The following is a 25,785-nucleotide window of genomic DNA, read 5'->3' on the forward strand; positions in this document are numbered from 1 at the left end:
AACTCAAATTCTAGTAAGAAGACCAGACTTAATGGTCTGACTGAGACTGGAGGAACCCCGGAAAGCATGGCCCCTGGATTCTCTATCGGCCCAGACTAAAACAATTTCTGAGGCCAATTCTTCAGACGGATTGGACTGGACTGTGGAACATAAAATGATACTCATGAGGAGTGTGCCTCTTAGCTCAAGGAGATACATGAGATTGAATTGGCAACTCCTGTCTGGAGGTGAGATGAGAAGGCAGAAAGGGACAAGAGCTGGTTGAATGGATACGGGAAATCTGGGGTGTAAAGGAAGAGTGTGCTGTCTCATTATAGGGAGAACAACTAGGGTCACATAACAATGTACGTATAAATTTTTGTATGAGAAACTTACTTGAGCTGTAAACTTTCACTTAAAGCACACACACACACACAAAGTCTGATCATAGTTGATTCTATGAACATCATTCTCAAATATGAGATTACGGTCAAATCTTGGTTGTGTAACCAAGATTTCCATTATGTCCTGTTAACAAGGAGGACAGATTAAAATAAATAAATAAATAAAAATTGCATAAAAATAAGAACACTTATGAAGAGTTTTCCTATTCCAGAGGAATCAGGCAGGGAGAAAAAAATAAATGTCTCACTTTGTTCGCAAAAAAACATGGTAGATGAAATTGTTATAAGTTATAGATAGTTTAAGAGATAAGAGGTTGCTTATATCCAGAAAATAGAACATGAACACATCAGCAATACTCCCCACAAAACCCATAACAATCTTTCAATCCATTCAGTCCTATGTAATCAGTTGCTGTTCCATTCTATCTTGGGTTTACAGTCTTGTGAAACCATCAGCTTCTCCACAAGAGTTCTAGAAATCTTTATTCAGTCCAGTGGTTTAAGCAGTGTTATTAGCAGTCCACACTCAGAATATCTGGCATAGTCATGTCCATGGGTTTCTGAGACAGTCTGTTTTTGTTGAAATACTCTGGGTTGTGGTTGATTGCAAATGCTTTCAGGGAGTTAGAGTAAAAACAATCTGCAGATGACAACACTGAAAAATGACCATGATTAAGAAAGATCTGATGAGAATTCATTACAAAAGTAAGGCAACTGACAAGGAAATTTGGTTATTTCTGTGGTATGCAAAGCAAAATAAAGTCAACTGAAGAAAATTTTAGACAAAATATCTCGAAACATAATGATTAACCCTACTTTCAAAGAAGAGTGTATAGTACATCCAATTTATGAAAATGGGTAAACATTGAAAATATTTGAGGTTTAATTTCTTTAATTTTGGGGACTTTGAGGATTATTCAATTTCTGTAAGTGTGCATTTATATCTAAACCAATCAGAATAAAACTCTTTGAAGGGATATTATAATCAAATTTGGTAATACTGTCCAGAGGTAGGAAAATATTACATATATGTAACTATATCTTCTACATGCTTTAAAGAATCTTTTAGAGATGCAATTTTAGAGTAAGTTTGCCTTTCTGAGGCTTTGTTATACCAATCAAAATAAGCACCCTATCCTTTTTTCAGTGCACTTTTCAATTTATATTAAAAGTTTCCCAAAGTATCCACTGAAGGCCCAAATCATTTTTAGTGAAATTATCATTTAGAAAGATATGTGCAAGAATTAAGAACAACAGAACATATGGAAAGCAGGTTTCCTAGAAGTGGAAAGTACTGAGACTTAAACAACCCCGTGAGGTTGGCAACGGTCATTCTTGGGCCCCTAACTTGACAGTGGGTAGGAAAAACAAAATATGCTCCCTCTGGGTCAAAGTCAAGCGCTCAGGACAAAAACAAGATGGAAGGAGAACCTCATCCAGTTTTATACGTAACCCACAGGAAAGTTTGTCCAAGTGGTTGCCAGGCCCACTCAAACTACGGGCTAATAGGGCCTGTGCCTATGTTCTGCCTTATGATTGTCCTTTTTATGACAATCAACAATTTTAAGTAGCACAACACTTTTAGACATCACAACACAAAACAAGGCAAATGGGATCCCAGTTCCCTAAAGTAGCTACTTCAACTCCAAGTTGTCCTTGGTAAGGTCAAACCCATTTTGATGGAAAAAAAATAAAACATGGGTTCTGGGTCAATATAACTTGCCAGAGTGCCAGATGGAGGGGTCCTAGACCCTTTGAACTTGGCTGAACCCATTTAAAAAAACTCTCTGAGGCCTTTGTCAAATCCAGTCTGACTTTCTTTATTAGAACCAGACTGATTTCCCTTGGAGCCAGTCCAAGAAGAGTGTTCAAATAACACAAATGGAAACCAACAACGAAACCCAGGCACCAAACAGAAGTTTCCCAAAGTGGCCACTGCAAATTCAATCCTTGGTGTACCATATTTTTTGCAACTAGTACGTAAATAACACACACATACATATAACCCTCGGAAATGATGCAGTTATGTAAAAACTTCTGGCATAGTGCATCCATGCATATAACGCACGCGTCTAGTGACATTTCCAGAAGTGAATTTTGGCCTCATTCACCTTCATTCAATAGTCCAGAAATGTTACTTTTGGTCATATTTGTGTAATAAAGTTATAAGCCATGGTCAAGAAGTCATGGATCAAGTTTGATAGTACCCTAGTAACTGGAAAATAAACAATTGAAACCGTGCATTTGTTTCTATTAATTTAAGTTAATAGTTATATCCCTGTTGCTTTTGAGTCCATCAATTGGAACCTTGAACCTACTGAAACCTGTCTATAAATCACGTGCTATTAATTGGAAGTGTAAACAAAGTGAAGCCTCCCCTAGCATAGATGCCATCGAGTGGCTATCAATGGGAATCTTGGTTCAGTCTGCATCGACATAATTATTACAGTCATCTTCTGACTCTGGCTTTTAATTGGAGGAGTAAACAAAGCAAAACTGATACATGATCACTCGGCGCAACACAGTTGAATGTAAAAACCTTATCAGATCATTTTATGTGAAACCATTAAGCTCTGTTAGGTCTGCTTATTTGATAGACTAATTATGTCTTATCAGTGCCAATGTCTTTGATCAAAGATCATGAATCACTTTAGACATATGCTTGTGAGCATAGAAAAAGCAATTTGCTTCTTGTACACCTCACATATGAATTTTGCAATGTCTTTGCTAGAACCAGCCAGTTATCAATTGTATGGTGTGCATTTTTTCAGTGTATAAATCTAAATCTTAGAACCCTTTAGGATCATGGCAGGAATTAAACGCAAGTCCTACACCACCAGCTTCAAAACGAAAGCCTTTGCAAGGGCAGCAGAAACGAGCAACAGAGTGACAGTGAGAGAGGTCGAGGTTGGAGAGTCATCCATTTGCAAATGGAGACAGGAGAAAAAGGAGCTGGAGAAAATGAATCCATGAAAGCGCACATGTCGTGGGCCCAAAGTGAAATGGCCTGAGTTGGAGGATACCTTGGAAGAGTGGATCATTTCTCAAAGGAAACAAAATTAAACATCTTTACTGTTGTGATTCAGGTCAAAGTGACGCATCTGACAAATGAAAGAGGAATCCCAGATTTCAAGGCTGGTTTCATCTGGATTTCTACATTCATGAAAAGGAATGGCCTTTCCATGAGAATGAGAACCACTGTAGGCCAGCAATCTTTGGATGACTTGGAGCAAAAGAGTGGGTGCAGTCTGGGATTCATGAGTTCACACCAAGTGTGCGACGTTTACAAAAGTCTGCAAGTTGGTGGCTTCTGCTTGGGGGAAAATAACCCCAGAAACCACCTGCAATGGCTTCGGAAAGGCTGGGATTGTGTGCCATCAAAATATGGATGATGAAGATGAAGAGGCAGAAAGCAATGATGATGATGACTACAGTTTATAAGTCACAGAAGAGAGTCTGCAGGCAGCTCTGAGATATCTCAATGATAATAGTGAAGAGGGATTGAACTTTAAGGGTTCCAAGAGTTGAGTGATGATGATGATAATGAATGAATAAACTAAAATGACCTATTTTAAGATGAAAACACATTTCTTCTGGTGACTTTTATTTGTTGATTTCAAAGGCATTGCTTATAAAAAATTACATTTCAGTTTAAGACTTTGAAGGCAGTAAAATATAGAAAACATCTTGTTCTTGTTTTAGGCCCAGGATCATCTCTTACTTACTAATTTCTAACTCTTCATGCATTCATACTCTTTGGTTTCAACACGGTGTACCATTTCCATCACGAGCCCATTCAGTTCACCATTGGTTGCACTTGGTTTAGGAAAATATCTACCTTAAATAAAGTTCCATGAGATCAGTTTTATCCTGGTAACATTAAATCCACTGGACAGAAAAAAAAATGAAGTTGAAGTTGGCAACATGCAAAAAAAATGTTGGTATAGCACGCTTATGAAAATAACGCACAAGGAGTTGTGTGGTTTGCAAAAACGTGTAACGCATGCATTATTTGCATAAAATATGGTAGTCAGCCCACTTCCAAGAAATATGAGGCTCCAGAGTGAGAGTAGAAGGAGCTCATGCTTAGAATCCCTAAGACAACTATATCTAAACTGAGGTCCCCGTTAAACAGCTGCTGAAGGCATAGAGATTCACGCATCTTACCCCAAATAGACAGAACAAAAGCGTGATTTACCAAAGAAAAGACCTCCAAAACTGCTCATATATAAACCCAAAGAGTTCACTACAAAAGGAGTGGAGCCTGAACCTGGGAAAGAGTCACCGAGTTCCTTGGTAGTGGTGACAGAACAACTGGGCACAAAGGGCCTTTGTGGGCACTGCACTTGAACTGTCACCAGCAGCGAGGGGTCCTTGGTGGTCTTCTCTGTGTCCTGCTTCTGACACCAACATTACTAAATAGAGCACTTGAGTGTTTTGCTAAAAAAAAAAAAAAAAAGTTATTTCTCAGAAGAGGAATTGTGGTCCCAGGGTTTAAACCAATCTTACTTCCTTTCTTCTGCATTGGCAGAATGTTAATCTTGAGATGGAAGTGAAGATTCTTGGAGGCAGGTCTCAGGTGGCAGGAATACTCTCTCTTCATCTCCCTGGAGACGAGATGTCTTCCCCTCTCTCTTAGTCTAGAAAGGACAGCAGCAGTTCCAATGCTTTCATTGACCTGGTGAATACAACTCAGAGGTGAGGCAGGGCACTGGCTTAAAAAGAGAATAGGTCTGATCCTGGCCAGTTATTCCATTATCCCCAATCCTTAAAAAGGGTACTAAACATTAGAGATTATTCTCACTTCTGCTGAGGAAAAGGAGAAAAATGTCCATCCCACATTTCAGGTGAAATGGTACAATGAAAACACAGACCTCTCTTGAGTCAGATGGGTAGGTAGGAGGGATGGTCCTCTAGAAGTATGATGGCCTCACAGTGGCCGCTCTGTGGTGTGGCCACAGATTGAGGAGGTCAGATAAAGCCACCAGTGTGGTGAGCAGGAGGGAGGGAGATACAACAATCTCTCAGAAAAATCTAGGGTAGGATTTTACAGCAATTTTCCCAGTGAAATCTTCCAAAATTTTTTGAGTATGAAAAAGAAGCGTGCGCTTATTTTGTAGTCACTGGCTGGCTGGTAGGGCCAAGCATAGGATTTAAATATGAACAGAGACTCAAGCTCAGAATATTCCTTAGTTGATTCATCTACTATTGGGAGAATCAGATGGCTTGGATTGTGAATCAAGGACTATGTTTCCTCTCTCACATTTATTAATGATTTATAGATTTCATTGAACCAATTTATCTAGATTATTTTATGTCATCTCTTAATGCAGACATAGAGTTAAAACAAATCAAACATTAAACCTCAGATGAAAGACAGTAAAAACTCCATACCTGGAAAACCAGTTTTCTAAAACCTGTTCAACATTCTTAACCTTTAGTCACTTTGATTACAATGGAGAATACTAGGAGAAGATATCAGTAACTTTCCTTTATGTGTAAATTGCCTGATTTAAGTTACTTCAGCAATTATTTCACTGAGGTCATTTTTGTAAACTTGTTATGAACAACAACAAAAACTAACGACTCAAAACTACTGCATTGAGAGAGCTTTCAGAATGTCCACATCAGTTTTAAAGACTATACTTTCTTTCAAGGAATTTCTAAATCTCTTTTCATGAAATTCTGAAAATCCAGGGAACATATTAGTGTTTAGTTTAATTTTAGTTATTATTCCAAATTGGAGCAATCCTAGAGCTAAGAAACAAAAAGTAATGCTAGAATTAACTTTAAGAAAGAACCAGAAAAGTCAACAACAACAGTAACAAATACTGGAGCATTGGAAAGCTCTACTTCTTGCCTATAGGTCAATACTTTCATCTAGAATGCTAATGCTACCTACCATGAAGGAAGTATTACCTGAATAGTAGGTGAACCAAGAATGCCAATTCATTTTGTAAAGATTCTTAAATAAAACTAAAGTGTCTTTGAGTACCAGCATTCCAGGCCCATCCTCAGCTGTCCTGTCTGTTGAGGCCCATGACAAGAAGACGACATAGAGCTGAGGCAGGAAGGATGAGTAACATTTTGCTGGGTATAGAAGAAGAAAAAATTATATTAAACAGAAGGGACATTTACATTCTTGAAAAGTCTCGCTATATCTGAAAATCCATTTCTACTTTATTTTATAGGGCCAATAATATTACTAGCCACCAACAAGGGCTGCTGTGGAATAATGTATGTAAATATGTTTTTCTTTAGGTGTTGGTCTTTTTTTCCTTAACATGATCATTGAGAGCTTTCCTCTCAATGCTGGGGATTAGTGAATGTATAGAAACCTCAATTGTTTCAGCCAAATACAAGGCAGGAACTCCTACTCTCATCACCTCTTTTTTTTTTTAAATTTTTTTACTGTGCTTTAGGTGAGAGTTTACAGAGCAAATTAGTTTTCCATTCGATAGTTTGTACATAAATTGTTTCATGACACAGGTTGCATTCCCCACAATGTGTCAGCACTCTCTCCATTTCCACCCTGGGTTCCCAGTTCCTTTTGTACAGATTTTCTACTCCTTCATGCCTTCTCATCTTTGCATTTGGGAGATTTCATCTAATTGATTGTTTTAAGAAGCACGTTCCTCTTGGGTGTTATTGTTTATTTTATGGGCCTGTCTATTGTTTGGCTGAAAGGTGGTCTCCGGGAATGGCTTTAGTTCTGAGTCAGAAGGTGTCTTAGGGCCATAGTCTCGGGACTTCTCATCACCTCTTGACCTTCTTGCTAAACTTGAAGTTTGAATTGGTGTGTGCGTCTGTTTTCACTTCTGACCTTCATTTTCTGATTCTCCCGAGCCTGGCTAAACCTGCTTATGTCTCTCAGTGTCTAGGTTTCCCAGGGGTTTCCCAGGGCGCTTAGTACACTGGAACTTGTGTGAGTTGAAGGCATTTGAGACCCAGCATAACCCCATGACAGTGATTCATGGAATGTGCTGATTTATTTGCAAAGCCCCCTTCCAGTGATAGGATAGAGAAAGCCTTTCAGAGAAAAGGACTACCCTTTTCCTTCATTCAAAACAGCCTGTCAGGGTGCTATGGGCCAGCTTTGTGTGTAGTAAGCGGATTTCATTCATGAGGCGGTTCTTTTTGTGGGTGGGTTGTTGCTAGGATACAAAATCATAAGAGCATCATGGCAGCTGCCTGGTTCTTGAGCACATGGTGTGCCAGTTGAGAAACAGTGTTTTATTTCATTCACATTTCACTTTTCTGGTCAAAACTTCAAAAGCCTGAGGAAGGCTCTTTCTTTTTCTATAAACTCTACGCTTGTAGAAACAGGTAAAATATGGAAGATCAGTCAAACTCAACATGTCATAATACATGCCTGCTGACACCAATCCTGTGCATTTTGGGTCCTCCCTTTAAGAGGTTTAAAAACATTCCTGGAGGCAGTAGCTGCCAGGGACCGTCTACTGTTTTTCTCCCTTCCTCTGAACTACATATTATTCTATTTACGATAGAATTTTCAATGCAAAGGAATTTAATCTCCCCTTGGATGCAGGCAAATTGAAAAGTTACCATTAACATTAATTTATCTAGTATAGGAAATGTATATTTTTCAGATTCAACTAATATTGTTTAGAATTTTAAAAGCACTGTATGGATCAAAAGGAGCCCTGATGGCACAATGGTTAAGCATTTCGCTGCCAACTGAAAGATTGGAGGTTTGAACCCACCCAGCAGCTCCTCGGGAGAAAGACCTGGCAGTCTGCTTCCGTAAAGATTACAGCCAAGAAAACCTTATGGGGGCAGTTCTACTCCGTCACATGGGGTTGCTGTGAATTGGAATCCACTCAATGGCACCCAACAACAACAAATGGATCAAAAGACTTATTTGATTTTGGAGAACAAATCTGACAAATCTACTGAACTTTTAAGTCTGTTGGTTATGTTAATGAATCATGGCAAGAGTTTCATGTAAGAGGAAAAATATTAACAAAAAATTTCCTTCTAGAATCTCAATGCGTTTAAAAAGCACCCAGTAGTTCCCATGGGAGGCAATGTATGACAGCCAGGCACTGTTTTTCAATGTGGGTGTATTATCATTAGGGACGGAAAGCTAACCAGAAGTGCACTGTGTGTGTTCACCCCTTTAACATAAGTTATGTTGATGCCTATGAAATTACCAGGTTTTATTAATTCAACTTATTAATTGTACCAAGGAGTCCCTGGTGCAAACAATTAACATGCTCGGCTCCCGTCCAAAAGGTTGGAGATTTGGGTCCACCCAGAGGCGCCTTGGGAGAAAGATCTGGTGGCTGCTTCAGAAAAATCTGCCATTAAAAACCCGAAGGCGCAGAGTTCTACTCTGACACATATGGGGTTGCCATGAGTTGGAATTGACTTGACAGCAGCTGGTTTGTTCTTGTTTTTATTAATGACTTCAGACACACAGGTGGACTGATCTTGTCACAGGAAAAAATGGAGCTGTTTCAGTGTCACACTTGATTGCGGCATTACGCTGCCAGAAGGAGTTCTCGCACCCACAGTCAATGCACTCTGTCTAGCATGTCCTATTCGGCCTCAGCTTCTGAAACTGATATGATCCAGTTAGGCAGCTGATATGAGCTTATAGTAGTACCTGACTCACTGGACTGTTATGAAGACTGGATAAATTAATTTATGTAAAGTGTTTAGAATCTTGCCTGACACATAGTGAGTTCTCAGTAAATGCTGGTATTCCTCTTTGCCAAATACCTTAAGCTGAGACATATTGGAAACACCTTTACTTTCATTCAATTGTGTCATTTTTCTGATACCTATTTCTTCAAACTTTCAACGATGCTTAGAGAAGTCTGAAGTTGGTTCCCTGGAATGGGCCAAGTCCAAACAACCATCTTGTTCTTTGTGATTTGCTACTATCTTTGATGATAAAGTATGGCATAAAACCCCCAACTAATTACTTTTTCTAAATAATTATTCTTTCTATTTTTCACATTCTCCTCGAACATCCCAAGATAATTATATGAAGTATTTTTACAGTTGTATAGCTAGGGCCCAGAACTTGTCATTGATCATGGTGGGGATTAATGAGAACACTGAAACTGGACTCAGGAGACTTGTAGATTCCAACTCTTTCTAATTCTCTTTTGTTTTTGTCTACATGTATAGGAAAGCTCAGAATATAGTTTCTATAGGCAAATATTTATTTTGCTTAGCCTTGCAATTTGAGGAACATTATTTTAAAAATAGTAAGATGCAAAGGTAATTGTGTTAGTAATAAATAAGACCCACCCCAAATTTTGCACCTTCAATAAATTTTTTATAGATTTGTCCGATTGATTAATTTTGTAGACTTCCTTCAGAGTGTTGAGGGAAAAGTGTCACTCAGGAAAAATTGTTTCTTTTAGTTGATTATTTTATTTCCATTAGGAGTAGAGCTCAGAATGACACATTATGGATCTGGTATTTGAGATTTAGAGAAACAGAGAGAAGGAAATATTACACAGGAAGTAGGCGTTAAGATGAATAATATTTATCTAGGAATTTACCACAAGCTTAGGACTCTTTACAAATGAGGAAACTATTAAATTCTATAATATGCGAAGGACAAGAATTGAACTAATATATGTTAGACTAGAAGACACCTTCAAGATGACGTAGCCCAACTGCCTCATGTTACAGATGAGAGGTTGAGATCCAGAGAGATGAAGTAACTCGTCAGGATACTGTACGACCTGGAACTCAAGACCCTGGAATCTTAGTTTACAAAATTTACAATGCACATGCCAATTTCCAAGATTTATTGTTGAAAACCTGCAGATGTAATGATCTCATTTGTTCTTCCTACCAAAAAGTACTGATAATTTTATGTTGGTTTGGAGAAGGTTTCTTAATACATTTAGTTCTCTATGTTGAAAGCACTTTGGAAGTAAGGCTGAGATTCCCTTTCACATAAATTACACAAATGAATTAATTCAAATCAATTCAACAAATATTTACTCAACATTAATTGTGTACTTGGATGGACTGTGGTGAGATCACTGATTCCTACACATAGGGTATCCTGAGGGGAGAGTGGGAACTCCACAGCTCAGAGGTCCTGATCGGGGGTGGCTGAAGTTTACCTGATGACTTACGGACCCTATAATTTGATTTTTCTGAAACTAACTCTCACAAATTTGGCAAGTGGCTTAAAAACTTTCCTGCGAAAGATTGCAGACAATACTAATCATACAAGCCCAAAAGAACAATGAGGAAATGACAGAGCTGACACTTTTTTTGTTTCTAGAATGAACTCTTCATTGGCTACATAGGAGGTAATAACAATGAAAATCTCTTTAGATCTGACAAAAAAAAGGAAGAAGAGAGAGAGAAAATAACAAGACAGCTTGAAAAGTGGATTTACACTTGTCATTAGTAATGAATCTCACAACTATAGAATGTGCCTTGAATTGTTAGCTGATGGTGACATGAGGGCGTCATGACAAGTAAGAGATTGTAAAATGAGTATCCAGAGTATGAAAACAACTTTTATAATTTTTACAATTGTGCTCAAAGTTATGACATTAAAGACTACTACATTTACTAAGCTTAGTGATAACAAATTTAGAAGCCTCTCTTGAGATTTCTTACGTTATAGCAAAAAAGGTAAAGTCGCATACTATTGGTGAAACACTTGTTCGTCCCGCTTCCTGCTGTGGTAAAACATGACTAAAGTAATACATGGGAAACCAAATGATAGCAAGTTAAATGGTGTTTCTTTGTCAGAAAACACTGTTGGAAACTACATATAAAACGTCATTGAAAGTTGGAAGGAAATACGTATTAGAAAAATTACACAGTTGAGTGAAAGTAAAGGTGTTTGTAATACATCTGAGTTTATGGTATTTGGTAGAAAATAATAGCCAACATTTATGAGAACTCACTATGTGTCAGACAAGATTCTAAGTATTCTAAGTACTTTACATGAATTAATTAGCCTTCATAACAGTCCTTTGAGGCAAGTACTATTATTATCCCCATTTTAAAGATGAGAAAACCCAAGGACAGAGAGGTTAAGTAAAGAGCTGAAGATCACACAGCTAGTATGTAGTGGAACCAGGAAAGAATCAGCATGGGTATCCTGTCTCCAGTGCCAATGATCTTATTCATTCTTGAATGGTGTCTCTCTGTTTCAATGATAAAATGTACAAAGAACTACATTGCTTTTTTTTTTATGAGCCAATAAATGAAAAATGAATCAGAGAAGAAATTTTTTTCAGTAGTAAATAACTTATTTATATATTAAAAAATATTTTATTAAAAAAAAATGTAGTGTACACAGTGGTGACTGAACTACTGAATTTACTGGAGGGAGCATCAGCAAAAAGGATTCTTGTGTGAGATCACAGAGAGGCCTACACAGGAAATGTGTTCACAGCAGTCTTCCCAGGGAAGCTGTGCATCAAAGAAGTTGAAGCTGGAATTGCACAAAGTGCTGTGGGATGTCATTGATACAGTTAGTTCTATAAAAACAAGACTAAAATAAACTCTTTATAATACATTGTATTGAATGGGAGGAGGGGTCTGTATTAGTTTTCTAGGGCTGCCATGATAAAGCACCACGCTGAGTGGCTTAAAACAACAGAAATTTATTCTCTCTCAGTTCTGAAGCTACAAGTCTGAAACCAAGGTGGCAGCAGAAATTGGTTCCTTCTGAGGGCTCTGAAGGAGATTCTGTTCCTTGCCTCTCTCCTAGCTTCTACTGATATCTAGTATCCTTGGCATTCCGTGGCAGGTAGTAGCAGAGCTACTGCCTCCGTCTTCCCATGATCGTCTTTCCTCTGTGTCTGTCTCTTCTCTTCTTCTTATAAGAACACCAGTATATTAGAATAGGGCCTGCTCGACTCCAGTATGACCTCATGTCAACTAATTACATCTGCAAAGACCCTATGTCCAAATACACCCACATTCACAGATACCAAGGCTTAGGACTTGAACATATCTTTTTTTGGAGGGCACAAATCAACCTATAACCAGGAGTAATCATGAAAATATTCATCCCACGGGGTTTCCACAGAGTATCTCGAAGCAAAGCATTTAAGAAAATAATCAAAATGTTAACATATTTTTCTTTTTAAAAAACGACAAATGTTTCATATTTTTTGACCTTTTCTGCCTTGACAAATAGATGTCAGTAGTATGCTACTCAAAAATAGCTAAAACAACAAAACGAAACTTTATCTCTCAAAGTTAAAGGTGGCATTTTAATAATGAGTGAGCAAGTTACTGCTAATTGTAAGAAATTAATGCACAAAGACAGTATTTTGAAAACAGGTGTTGAAAATGTTTCCATTGTTACATGATATTGTTGTTGAGTCAATGCAAATATGTCATCTATTAGAAACTCTTACGTCTGCACTTTAGAAAGAAAACCTGCAAACAGAATTTTATAACCGATTTTTTTAAAAAATATTCTAAGAAAAGAATTTTCTCCATGTTAATCCATTTATTAAGAATATAAAATGCAATACCTTCTGAATAATTTGCATTTAGTGATCTAGGATGACAGAAATGTGTTATTCTAATTCAACAAAATTTGCACGTAATTGATGGATGTGATTAAGAAATGAAATCTGTGTGATTTTGTAAATACATTCCATGAAGCATTTCTTCCTTTTGATATAAATATAACTGTGAGGAAGGTATGCTTTATACTGTAGGTGATACTTATTTTTGGTGATGGCAAAAGTGGCACCAGTTGTGGATGTCCTGAACATAGCACAACAAAGCAATATGAAGCATTTGAGTACCTATGGATGGGTATCGGCAAATTGGAGTACGGGTAGGTACAGATAAGTACAAAGGTGAGAACAGATGGAAGTATCTACAGGTACGTGTAAACACAAATATGTGGGTGCCTACATATGTTCATTGAAGACACAAGTACAGATACTCCTCATACATAATCAAACACCTTCCAACATTGATTTTCTGAGTTTGAAGTCTTAGGACCAAAGTCTCATGGGACAACTCAGTCAAATGGCATAACATCGTTCACAAAAATCATGATCTGCATCCTAGTGAAGTGAGTATTATCTGGGGTCTTAAAAGCTTGCCAGAGGCCATCTAAGACACAACTATGGGTCTCGGTTCTCCAAGAGCAAAAAAGTAAGATGGTTACCAAAAGTTCAGAGAAGAAACAAGTCTACAAGAGCTGCAACCTCATCTACCCAGAGACCAGAAGAACTCATAGTACCCGGCTACCACCACTGACCATTCTGATCAGGGTCACAATAGTTGGTCCTGGATAGAATGAGAGAAAAACATGGAGCAGATCTCACGTTCTTATTAAACGAAACAAAACAAGGCGGACAAACTGGAACAGTGGAGAACATAGGATCTCTGGAGACTATCAACCTGAGACACTCTTTAGACCTAGAACCGAACCTATTCCCTGAGATCACTTTGTAGTGAAGTAACAGAGTGGCACTCAAAATACAAGATATTACTTGTAATATTGGTGCCCTACTTAAAAAAAAAAAACCCATCAGTATGAGACCAAAAAGTCAACGATTTCTCAAAAGCAAAGATGAGAAGATAAGGGGGAAGGAAATCTAGAATACTGGAAAGGGAACAAATGGAACACACTTAAAGAGAATGTTGGCACATTGTGATCAACGTAACTAATGTCTCTGAACAATTTGTGTAGAAATTGGTCAAATGGAAACCTAACTTGCTGTGTAAACTTTCACCAAAAACCCAATAAAATATTATTAAAAAAATACATATATGTAATTATGAGGTAACTTTTTGTCTACACAGCTGTCAAAAACCAAATGTTAAAATACATTGAACTTTAAACCAGATTTTTGAATTGCTGTATCAAATTCAAGTTTTTCAATAAATGTGAATTATCCAGAGGATGTTGCATAAGCTCAATTTTTTTAACATGCAGAGGATCTTTTGAGGCTGTAGGGTATCCCCAAATGGAGATATCCAGCAGAGAGTTGAAAATATAGGGGTAAAACTCAAAAGACAGATGAGGATAGTGATTTGTCTCTTTTTTTTGTGAAACATCTGGAAAAACTTTTCTAATGTTTAAGTGTTGGCAAATGCATTTTAGTCTGGGAGTGATGGTCTTTAAATAAACTTCAACATAATTTATGCTGATAAGCTGAGGAATATTGAAACATGCTTAATTAAAAGATGAAGTGTTAACTACAGCACAGAAATCTTATAACAGATTTCACTGTTCTACGAAACTGCATTGTTCTAAGAGTTTAAAAAGTTATACTGAGCTCTGGTAATGGCCAAGGATAGATTAATGTAACAGGATAGAACATCCAGAAATGGACTCACACAAATATGACCATTGTATCTTTGGTAAAGTTGCAAAAGCAATTCAATGGAGAAAGGATAGCCTTTTCAACAAGTGGTTTTGAGACAACTAGACATCCATAAATAAAATAATGAACCTTAACCTAATAAACCTCACGCCTCACACCTTACACAAAGATTAACTCAAAATGGATCATAGATCTAAGTTTAAGATGTAAAACTGTAAAACTTTTAGAAGAAAACACAGGAGAAAATCTTTGTGACCAAGGGTTAAGGAAAGAGTTCTTAGAAATGACACCAAAACCATGATTCATAAAAGAAAAAATTGATAAATTGTACTTCTTCAAAAGTAAAGAAAAATTTTCTCTGCCAAAGACAGCGTGAAGAGGATGAAAAGACAAGCTACATACTAAAAGAAAATATTTGCAAATCATGTCTCTGGCAAAGGACTTGTATCCACAATATAAAAACACTTTTATACTCAACAGTAAGAAAACAAATAACTTGATTAAAAAAATGGGCAAAGGACTTAAACAGACACTTCACCAAAGAAGATATAAAGATGACAAATAAGCCCATGAAAAGATGCTCAAGATCATTAGCTGTGTTGGGCTGAATATGAACCCTAATTATATCCACATTCTAATACTCAGAATCTTGAATGTTACTTTATATGGCAAAAGGGACTTTGCTGATGTGATCTTGAGATGCGGACATTATCCTGGATTATCTGGGTGAACTCTAAATGGAATCACCAGGGTCTTTACAAGGGTAAGGCAAGAAGGTCAAAGAAGGAAGAAGGCTATGGAAGGAGAAAGAGATTTGAAAAGTCTATGCTGCTGACTTTGACGAAAGAGAAAGGGCTCACGAAGCAAGGACTGTAAAGAGTGAGCTCTAGCTGAAGAAGTCAGGAAACAGATTTTCCCCCAGAGCTTCCAGAGGGAGTATGACCCTGCTGGCACTTTAGTTTCAGCCCAGTGAAACCATTTTGGATTTCTGACCACTGAACTGTAAGATAATACATTTGTGTAGTGTTAAGTCATTAAGTTTGCTGTAATTTATTACCTTAGTCACTAGGGAAATACAAATTAAAACCATGATGAGTACCTCTACACACCTATCAGAATGGCTAAAAAAAAAAAAAGTCATGAAAATACTGAGTTCTTGTAGGGATGTGGGTAACAGAGCTATTGTCCATTGCTGGTAAGAGCACAAAATTGTATAGCCACCTGAAAAATGGTCTAGTAGTTTCTTATAAAGTTATACTATTATGTGACTCAGCAATCCCATTTCTATATATTTATCCCAGAGAAATAAAAACTTACATTCAGACAAAAATCTGTACATGAATGTATATAGTGGCCCAATACCGGAAACAAATGAACTCTTTGGGTAAACGAATAAAAACATTGTGGTATGTCCATACAATGGGATACGCAGCAGTAAAAAAGAATGAACTATTGATACATGCAATAACTTGGATGAATCCCAAAGGCATTATGCTGAATGAAATAAGCCAGTCTTAAATATATGCATTTGATTCCATTCTAGAAAAGACAAAACTATAGTGATGGGCAACGGAGCAGTGACTGCCGGGAGTTAAGTGTGGGGACAGGGTGTGCCCATAAAGGGATTAGTATGAGTTAGTTTTTTGTAGTGGTGGAACTATTCCCTATCTTGATTAGGGTGGTGTTTACATTGATTTATACATGTGTTAAAATTCATAGAACTGTACACCAAAGGACAAAAAAGTCAATTCTATTGTATAATAACTTTAAAAATAAAATATAAAAGATGTTACTTAGCCTACCTATGAACAATTACTGTTGTTGTTAGTTGCTGTCAATTCTGACTCGTGGAAACCCCATGTATTACAGAGTAGAACTGCTTCATAGGGTTTTCTTGGTTGTAATATCAATGGAAGGAGCCCTGGTGACACAGTAGTTAAGTGCTCGGCTGCTAACCGAAAGGTTGGCAGTTCGAATCCACCAAAAGCTCCTCAGGAGAAAGAGGTGACAGTTGGCTTCCATAAAGATTAGAGTCTTGGAAACCCCATGGGGCAGTTCTACTCTGTCCTATAGGGTTGCTGTGGGTTGGAATCGACTCGATGACAACAGGTTTGGTCAGGTTTGGGTAATATTAATGGAAGCAGATCACCAGGTCTTTTCTTCTGTGATACTTCTGGGTGGGTTTGAACACCCAGCCTTTAGGTTAGCTGTCAAGTTCAAACCATTTGCACCACCTAGGGACCTCTTTTTGAATGATTATTACACCTGTTGCCTTCGAGTTATGACTCTGAAATATTCTTGGCTAAGAAACATCAATATACAGTAGTATTTGTATAAAACAACTTGTTATGTTACAGAATTAGATTTAAAATAATTCGAGTGGCGTGATTAGAGGAAACTATTTAAAGGGACCTATTCTATAGTTAGTTCCTGGAACATGGATGCAAAGGATTCAGCCTCATGGTGAACATACCTGAAATAGCCTTTCCTAAAATGGAGTCCTTGAAACACCTAAACCGCAGAATGCTGAATGGTAAGAGTTCCTCGTTAATTTAATTTGGAGTATGCTACATGGAAGCAATCAAGCATGATGTTTAAAACTAGGACTCTGTGGTCGGAAAGACATAGCTGCAAATCCTCATTCTGCTGTTTATAAGCCATGTGACTTGTGACAAGTTAATTGCAATGCGCTACCCCAGAGATAACACACAAGATGTTAGCTATTATTACTCTGATGATACTCACTACTTACTACCAGCAATGAATGACTCCTATCTGGGGCTGTCGGTGGGGAGCAGTGTGAGAAGGCGTTGGGCTTTCTTACATTGCATCCATCAGTTTAAAGCTACATTCTTTTCTGATGGCATTATAGAACCCTGAAGGTCCAGAAGCTTTCTTTTCACTTTCTTTGTCCTGTGAGCCCTTAGTTCTGCCTCTAGATTTACAGCAAGAAATCTGTGGTGGTGAGGGCAGGTGGCAATGCTGACCCCAGAAAGGATCAGGATTTCTTGTCAATCTGGCTGCGAGTATCATTCACACGTTAACCAGATCCCATGAGCCTTTGCCCCCAAGGCCTGCAGAAGACAGCCAATTTCTCTCCTCATGTACCTGGGTGGGAACACTCCCACAGATTCACAGCAGATGAAGAGTTGCATGTTATGAAATGTTGTGTTTCTGCCGCTCACTTCAAACAAAATCTGCTTTTTGCCCCGACCTTCTGTGCCATGTAGGTTCCAGATCTTTGTAGTCATAAAAAAAATCTTCAATATGCACCAAACATTCTGGACTTCTTCTAATTCCTGAAGATCCCCTGCTAATCCCCAGGTTGAGAAGTCAGAGATTCTGATTGATTTACTGTGATGTGTAAGCTGTCTTTTGGTTTATACTTCTCAGAAATGATGTTTGATTTTCTACGCACTTTACTCTTACTGAATTGCACCCAAAATAAACACCGTAGGTTTTGACGTGGAAAGCTTCAGCTGTTCAAACACGCACACCCTGCTGACATTCATATCCACAGATTGTACCACACACCGGGTGTTTCTAGAGTCCTTGACAGGTCTGAAAAAACACTAACTTATTTATCATTTACAGTAGTAGTACAGAATAGTGACTATTTGACCAAGGCTAATTCTCCAGGTCTTTTGTTATCTTTTAAAACATATTGCATTTCATTTCTACCAATACTCAGTCCAGGTCCTGGTTTACATAAAGTGATGTTGTCGGTGTAGGAGAAATGAATAGTGTTCTGAGGGAAGTGTAACTAAAATCAGTTACGTAAGTAAAACAAAGATTATGATGTCTTCATACATGACAACCCAGAACAATGCAGGCTTGCTTGTGGAAGGAGTACTGGATTGGGAGGGCAGGATCTGAGTTCCACCACCAACTAGCAGTGCTTCTTTGGGAAAAATCACAGAATTGAAAGATGAATTCCTCAACTGAACTAGATCCATCTTTTCTAAATTCACCAAGATGTAAGAATTCACCTAGGGTGCTTGTTCAAAAAACAAATTTCTCGCCCTTAGTCCAAACCAAAAAGCCAAACCAGTTGCCATCAAGTCGACTCCGCCTCGTGGTGACCTCACATGTGTCAGAGTAGAACTATGCTCCATAGGGTTTTCAGTGGCTGAGTTTTGGAACTAGATCACCAGGATTTTCTTCTGAGGCACTTCTGGGTGGACTCAAATCTCCAACATTTTTGTTAGCAGTCAGTGAGTTAATTGTTTGTACCTCCAGTGATTCCAGACTTACTAAATTGGAATTTCAAGGGAAAGGATCTGGAAAACACACATACACACACACACACACACACACACACATGCACACACGCACCCTGTGTGATTTTTTTTTGAATGCTGAATTGAGAAACCTCTACTGTCTTATATGCTATGATAAACCCGGATGCTACGTATCACCCTTGGAGGTACAAAATCTGAAGATAAAATATAGTCTTCATATGTACACTTAGTATTTTTATAAATATTCTGTATTTATTTTTTGAAAAGTTACTGAAGTTAATGTTATGATTTGTGTTTTATGAACCTAAGTATTCTTCAGATTTTTCTCTCTGACTTACTGACTTGAATATCTGACCTATTTAGCTCATGATGTTCTATTGAGGATAAATGAGATCAGGGTGTGAAAGTTTATTATTATTATTGCTGTTAGTAAAATAACAACTGTCAGACTCTTGCTTTTATGAATTTGATAGATCTGCTAGTCTCTCTATTGGTAAAAGTCCAAACAAATAAACGTAACACAATTTTGTCTTTATTGATTGACTGAATCATTCAAAAAGTTTAAGTTCCTATTATGTACAAAGGATTGTTCCGGGGTAGGGAATACTAAAATGTTTAGCATTACTTTCCTTTATTATTTTTTTCTTGAAAATCTCTCATTTAGTGATACTTTTAAGTGAATAACATGTTTAGCGATCTCATCAATGGATCAATGCGTTAAAAACTAACAATCCATATAAGATATGTTTATTTGGTTAAGAGAGAATGCAAGATACACATATCAAATAGAGGAGCCTGGCAACAAACCCATAGATCCACAGTCATCTGTGGCCCACAAATTAGTAACTATTGTTTTTTTCTCGCCAGAGAATCCTTTTCCTTTAAACTTAGGACTCCTTTTCCTTTTTTTCATGATACGTCGTTGTATTAAAGATGAGTTACATTAACATCCCAGTCCATGAGTTCAAATCTGAACAGTGGCACAGACCCATGTAGCAAGCCCTTGGTTGTGGAAATAAACAGTGTCAAATTATATTGCACAGTACTCTGCAACAACAACAGCAACAGCCCGTTGCTGTTGAGTTGATTCTACTCACAGAGTAGAACTGCTCCATAGGGTTTCCAAGGAACTCTGCAGTTAACAAAAGTCTTTCACATCTATAGTTTCATTTGTTCCTCCCAATAATCCTCTGATACAGCAGGGAGGTCCTGTGAGATGCCCAGAGAAGTTGGAGGAGCCAGGAATAGAAACTGGGCCTCCTGGCTCTCAGTCCAACGCCCTTTCCCCTTCTCCCGAGATGTCCCTGTGATTCCGCAACATGAGCCTCAATGGAGCATGGGCTCCTCTGCATGTCTGTCCGGGGAGTCGTGTGTTGCCGTAAAGCTATGGGAAGAAGGATTCCAGCTAATTCTCTTAGATGTTATGCTATTTCTAACTCTCATGATCTCACAGATCTGTCTCCCTGCCCTATTCCAGTGTACTCTTTAAGGCAGAGTTAACGTTTTCTGACTCAAGAACATAAACCTTGAGTACGAGGATGCGAATCCATCATCTTGTTTAATCCTTATAGCAACAAACACATTTATTAAGTCACATTAAGTTATGAAGGTTTAATGTTAATACAGGAAAGAGTAAGCCCAGCAGGGAAGCAAGAATGTTAGAATTCTCCTTTGATCCCCCACTCGTCCCCGTGATTCCATAGTTATCTAAAGACAGAGTGGCAGGAGCCTCGTCACCCTTGATCAGGAGAAACCAGGGAAACTAACCTGGCTGCAGGGGATAAAATCACCCCCGGCTTCACTTCAGGGCACCAAACGCAAGCTCCACTTGGAGTCAGACAGTAATTTGTGCTGGTGTCTTAGTTTCCTATGGCTGCCATAACAAATCACAAACTGGGTGGCCTATAAGAACAGAAATTTATTGTCTCACAGTTCTGGAGGCTAAGAGTCCAAATCAGGGTATCAGTCATGTTGATTCCTTCTGAGGGCTCTGAGGATTCTCTCTCAGCTTCTGGTAGCTCCCGGTATTCTTCGACCTGCAGCTGCTATTGTCACATGGCACCCTTCCTTTGTATCTCTGTTGCTGTGTATTTCCTCTTCTTTTACAAGAACACCAGTCATATAGGATTAGGATCCACCCTACTCTAGTATGACCTCATGTCAACCTAACTGATAACATCTTCAAAAAATGTTACAGATAGTCCTCAACTTACGACAGGTTCCATTCCAATGACTCTGTCCTAAGTCAGTTCTGACATAAGTTGAGTACCTCTTTTTTTTTTTTTTTTTAGTTTTCATTGTTATTGCCTTTTATTATCAGTATCTTTATAAATATTATCTTTATTTGTCTTTAGGGCTTGCAAACATTACATATAAAGTTACAGATATATTTTAATACATACATAAAAAAAGCGATCCACATTTGGGTCCATGTTTTCAAGCAACTGAAGACCATGACTTAGTTTAGAAAACTAAATCTATAAGGCAGTGTTTTGAACAGTAAATCATAAAACTGAACATCTGGAAGTGAACTTCTGAGAATGATAACATCAGCAAATTACACACCGCAACACTGTATGTAGTATATATTACTAATGATAAGACATACCAAAAAAAAAAGAGTGGTCGTTTAAGTGTGATTTGCCATAACTCTAATATGTTGTAAGTCAGGGACTTCCTTATTTCCAGACAGTGTCACATTCATAAGTATAGGGCTTAGGACTTCAACATATTTTTTTTGAGGGACACAATTTAATCCATAACAAGAGGTATCAGGTTCCCAAGCAGATGTACTTGGGAATTAGAGTGGGCAGGTAGGTGGCCATAACCTAAAATAGGACAGGAGCCCAGGTTTAGGGGTTAGGGTCCTATAGGCCCCAAAAAGAGAAAGTGAGGATATGAATGTAATTTTGAAAATATATTTATGAAGTCAGATTACTATTTTATGGTAAAAATAGATTATTTACATGATTATTTTCCTACCCTAGTGATTCTGGCTGGAATCAGGCAGTCCAGTGAGGTCCACCAACCAGATTTAGCAAAGAAAAATACAGGATGCCCAGTTCAATTTGAATTTCAGATAAACAGCAAACGATTATTTAGTATAAGTATGTTCCAGGTAGCATCTGGGGCATATTGTACTTATACTAAAAAGATTATTCAAATTTACCTGGACGTCCTATATTTCATGTGGCAACGCTAAGAGGGCCAAAATATTTCAGAGCCTTCACAGGACAGCACTTCCATTTTTTTCTGCTCCCACTTAAGAGCTCTGATTTTTTCCATCTTCTATGTCATTGTCCTGAAGTCTCCCGATCACAAGGTAGAGCTAAAGGCTGTTGTTGTTAGGTGCCATCGAGTCGGTTCTGACTCATAGAGACCATATGTACAATAGAACGAAACACTGCCCGGTCCTGCACCATCCTCATGATCGTTGCTATGCTTGAGCCCATTGTTGCAGCCACTGTGTCAATTCATCTCGTTGAGGGTCTTCCTCTTTTTGGCTGACCCTCTACTTTACCAAGCATGACAGCCTTCTCCAGGGTCCCTCCTGATAACATGTCAAAAGTATGTGAGACGAAGTCTCGCCATCCTCACTTCTAAGGAGCATTCTGGCTGTATTTCTTCCAAGACAGACGTGTTCGTTCTTCGGCAGTCCATGGTATATTCAGTATTCTTCACCAACACCATAATTCAAAGCCAGAGGAGGGGGGTCCATTTCCCAAATAATAGTATCTGTATTTTATTTCCAGCTTGCATAACTGAAGTTTGCTTTCACACAGACCTTTTCCACAGTAGAGTGCAGAAGGTGGCTTCTTTTGAACATTAAAACTGAATCTGGTATTTTCTAGATAAGAGGAAAAAGTGCTTTTCTCTTAAAATAGTTCTTTTTTTCAAAATTTGGCAATGTTCATTTCTTACAGTCAATTTGTGGAGAAGATGGTTTACAAAATTGTGAACCATCTATGAGTCACAAAGCGGTTACTGTCCAGCTGCTTCTGACTCACGGCGACCCCATGTGTGTCAGAGTAGAACTGTGCTCCCTAGGGTTTTTAATGGCTCGTTTTTGGAAGTAGCTCACCAGACCTTTCTTCAAAGACACCTCTGGGACTAGAACCTCCAAACTTCCGGTTAGCAGCTGAGCACATTACCGTTTGCACTACCCAGGGACGCATGCACATCTACAGGAACTCTTTACTCTCTATAAAACATTCTTTTAAAATATAAACCAGGAATTAAAAGTGAATTCTGCTTGTGTTCATTATCATGCAGACGTACGTTTTCTAAATCAAATAAAATAAGATTGAAAATATACAATTTGATTTCTTTCTTTCCACCCAGGTCCTGCACCCTTCTTAATTTTCTCTCATGGAAATGGTATCTTTAGGATTGACCCGGAAGGAACTAATCATGAGCAATTGGTGGCAGATGCTGGAGTATCTGTGTTCATGGATTTTCATTACAATCAGGAAAGAATCTACTGGGTGGATGTAAAAAGACAACTTTTGCAAAGAGTTTTTCTGAATGGGACAAGGCAAGAGGTAAGGTATCATTTCCCATAGTACTTGAGGGATTTTTTTTTTTTTTTAAATAGGCTGTCAAATCTGATATAGTGAATTCTTAGTGCAGAGATAAATTAAAATTACATTACAGTTCAAATGTGTGTCTGGCATATGTAGGTATATATTTAATCCACATCTCTACTACTGTGTTATTGAACATGCCTACAAGTGTGGCACTGACATTTAGCGGCTCTCAAAAAGGAGAAAGTGAGGATGTGAATGTGATTTTGAAAATATCTAAATTCTGAAGTTAGATTAGCAATTTACGATTTAAACAGATTATTTACATGAATATTTTCTACTCCATGGTTCTCAACTGGGGGCGGTTTTGCCCCCTAGGAGATATTTGGCGATGTCTGGAAATATTTTTGTTGTCACAACTGGCCAGATAGGCTGCTAACCACCCTATAATGCATAGGACAGCCCCCACAACAAAGAATTATCCGACCCAAGATGTTAATACCGTTGAGGTTGAGAAACTCTTCGTTAACCATATAAAATCATCGTCAAAGGTTTTCACCTGACATGTAGGACGGAGCCATTTTTTCTTTTAATTATAACAGTGTTTGCATTGGAGGGGGCCAGTGAAACAGACGACAGATACAAAGCATTTTACCTAAAGTACCTACAAAAGATCTTTAATCTTTCTGTTTAACTGGTAGAACCCTAAATGAGTCCCAAGAGGAATGTTCTCTCAAATCTTGAGAGATGGATTACAGAGATCACATGGTTAGAGAACCTTAAGCATTTCTTCTCAATACAAAGTGTCTACTGTTTTTTTTTTTTTTTTTTTAAAACCAAAGCTTTCTCCCACCAGTTATTCTTAAAAGCCTCAATTAGGTGTTAATCTGTTTGATCACATCTCTAATACTTGCTAATCTCACTTTTAACAAGGACGGCTCCTCATTATTCTCCAGCCATCTGTAGAATAGTTTCAAAACCTTGAGTCTAAGAATCTGGAGGGTTTCCTGTCACAGAGCAGGAAAAACAGTCAAAGAGTTGTGAATTTATGTCAATTCATCAGGAGAGGATAGATTGGCCTGTACCTAAAAGTCCACCATTTATTCTCTCCTTTGGGCTAAAACACTTTTTTATAAACAATAATTATTAAATGCAAATAATTTACCTGGGTGAGCTATGGGGTTGCCACGAGTTGGAATCATCTCCAGGGCAACTCACAACAATGTGTATCTTGGTAAATTAGCAATTGGTAAAATGGATCGGCTAGATTAATTTATTTGAGATTTAAGACTAGCACAGACAGTGGTGTGCTGACATCAGCTTGCACAGTCTCAGGAGAGCCAATTGCTTGATTTCTACCCAACTCCAGAACTAGCGGTGTCACATAAAAAAGCCCGTTGCTGTTGAGAGATTCTAACTCATAACCACCCCATAGGGCAGAGTAGAACTGGCTGTAATCTTGTGGAAGCAGACTGGAGCAGCTGGTGGGTTCAACCTGCCAGTCTTTCACTTAGCAGCCAAGTGCTTAACCACTGTACCTCAGGTCTCCTTAGTGATGTCGTATACCAAAAAACCAAGCCAATTGCTGTCGAGTTGAATTCTGACTCATAGCAATCCTACAGGACAGAGCAGAAATGCCCTGTAGTGTTTCCAAGGCTATAAATCTTTACAGAAGCAGACTGCCACAAAGCAGTTGGTGGGTTAGAACCACCGACCCTTCAGTTGGCAGTCAAACACTTAACCACTGCACCACCAGGGCTTCTTAGTGATGTCACACAGATTGCTTGAAATCAGCAACCGTGGGACTATTTACATCATGTAAACCTGTGACTCTGCAAACCAGGGCTTTTCCATCCCCCACACTCCCAGGAAAGTCAGTTTACCTGCCTACGGCTTGGATTAGAAAATAACAGGGTGTTGTTTGGTTGTTTTTATCCCCAGGGAGAAGGGAAACACTGCTCTAAGGGCATAAAGAGAAGCTCTGTTACTCTGACACAGCTTGAGGGCACTGAGGATCTTAGAAGGGAAGGGTCAGGATGGAGGAGGTGGGGCCAGAAGAAGAAAGAAATTCATCTACTTCATAGCTCTATGCACAAACTCCAAGGGAATCTTGCCAGAATTTGGCAAAGCTTGGTATTGGGTTCAGTGAGAATCTGGAAATAATTTCCATTATCCAATGGAATTAATAGACTGTCTTTTGCATCTAAATTCTGCTGTTACTATAGGTGAAATAATTAATATATTATGGTTGATCACTGTCTTAGGCTGGGTTCTCTAGAAAAGCAAAACCAGTGAGGCGTGCGTATATATATATATGTAT

The 25,785-nt window shown here is 38.3% G+C and overlaps 1 protein-coding gene across 1 annotated transcript in view; it reads left to right on the forward strand.

Annotated features, from left to right (window-relative positions):
• Positions 1–25,785, forward strand: part of EGF (epidermal growth factor) — a 127,019-nt gene that overhangs the window by 10,447 nt on the left and 90,787 nt on the right. The window contains exon 2 of the mRNA XM_023734804.1: positions 23,284–23,483. Coding sequence (XP_023590572.1) covers positions 23,284–23,483 — 200 coding nt within the window. The remainder of the gene's footprint in view (positions 1–23,283; positions 23,484–25,785) is intronic.

The sequence above is a fragment of the Trichechus manatus genome, unplaced genomic scaffold, assembly GCF_000243295.1.
Source record: "Trichechus manatus latirostris isolate Lorelei unplaced genomic scaffold, TriManLat1.0 scaffold00071, whole genome shotgun sequence".
Classification (NCBI taxonomy): Eukaryota; Metazoa; Chordata; class Mammalia; order Sirenia; family Trichechidae; genus Trichechus; species Trichechus manatus.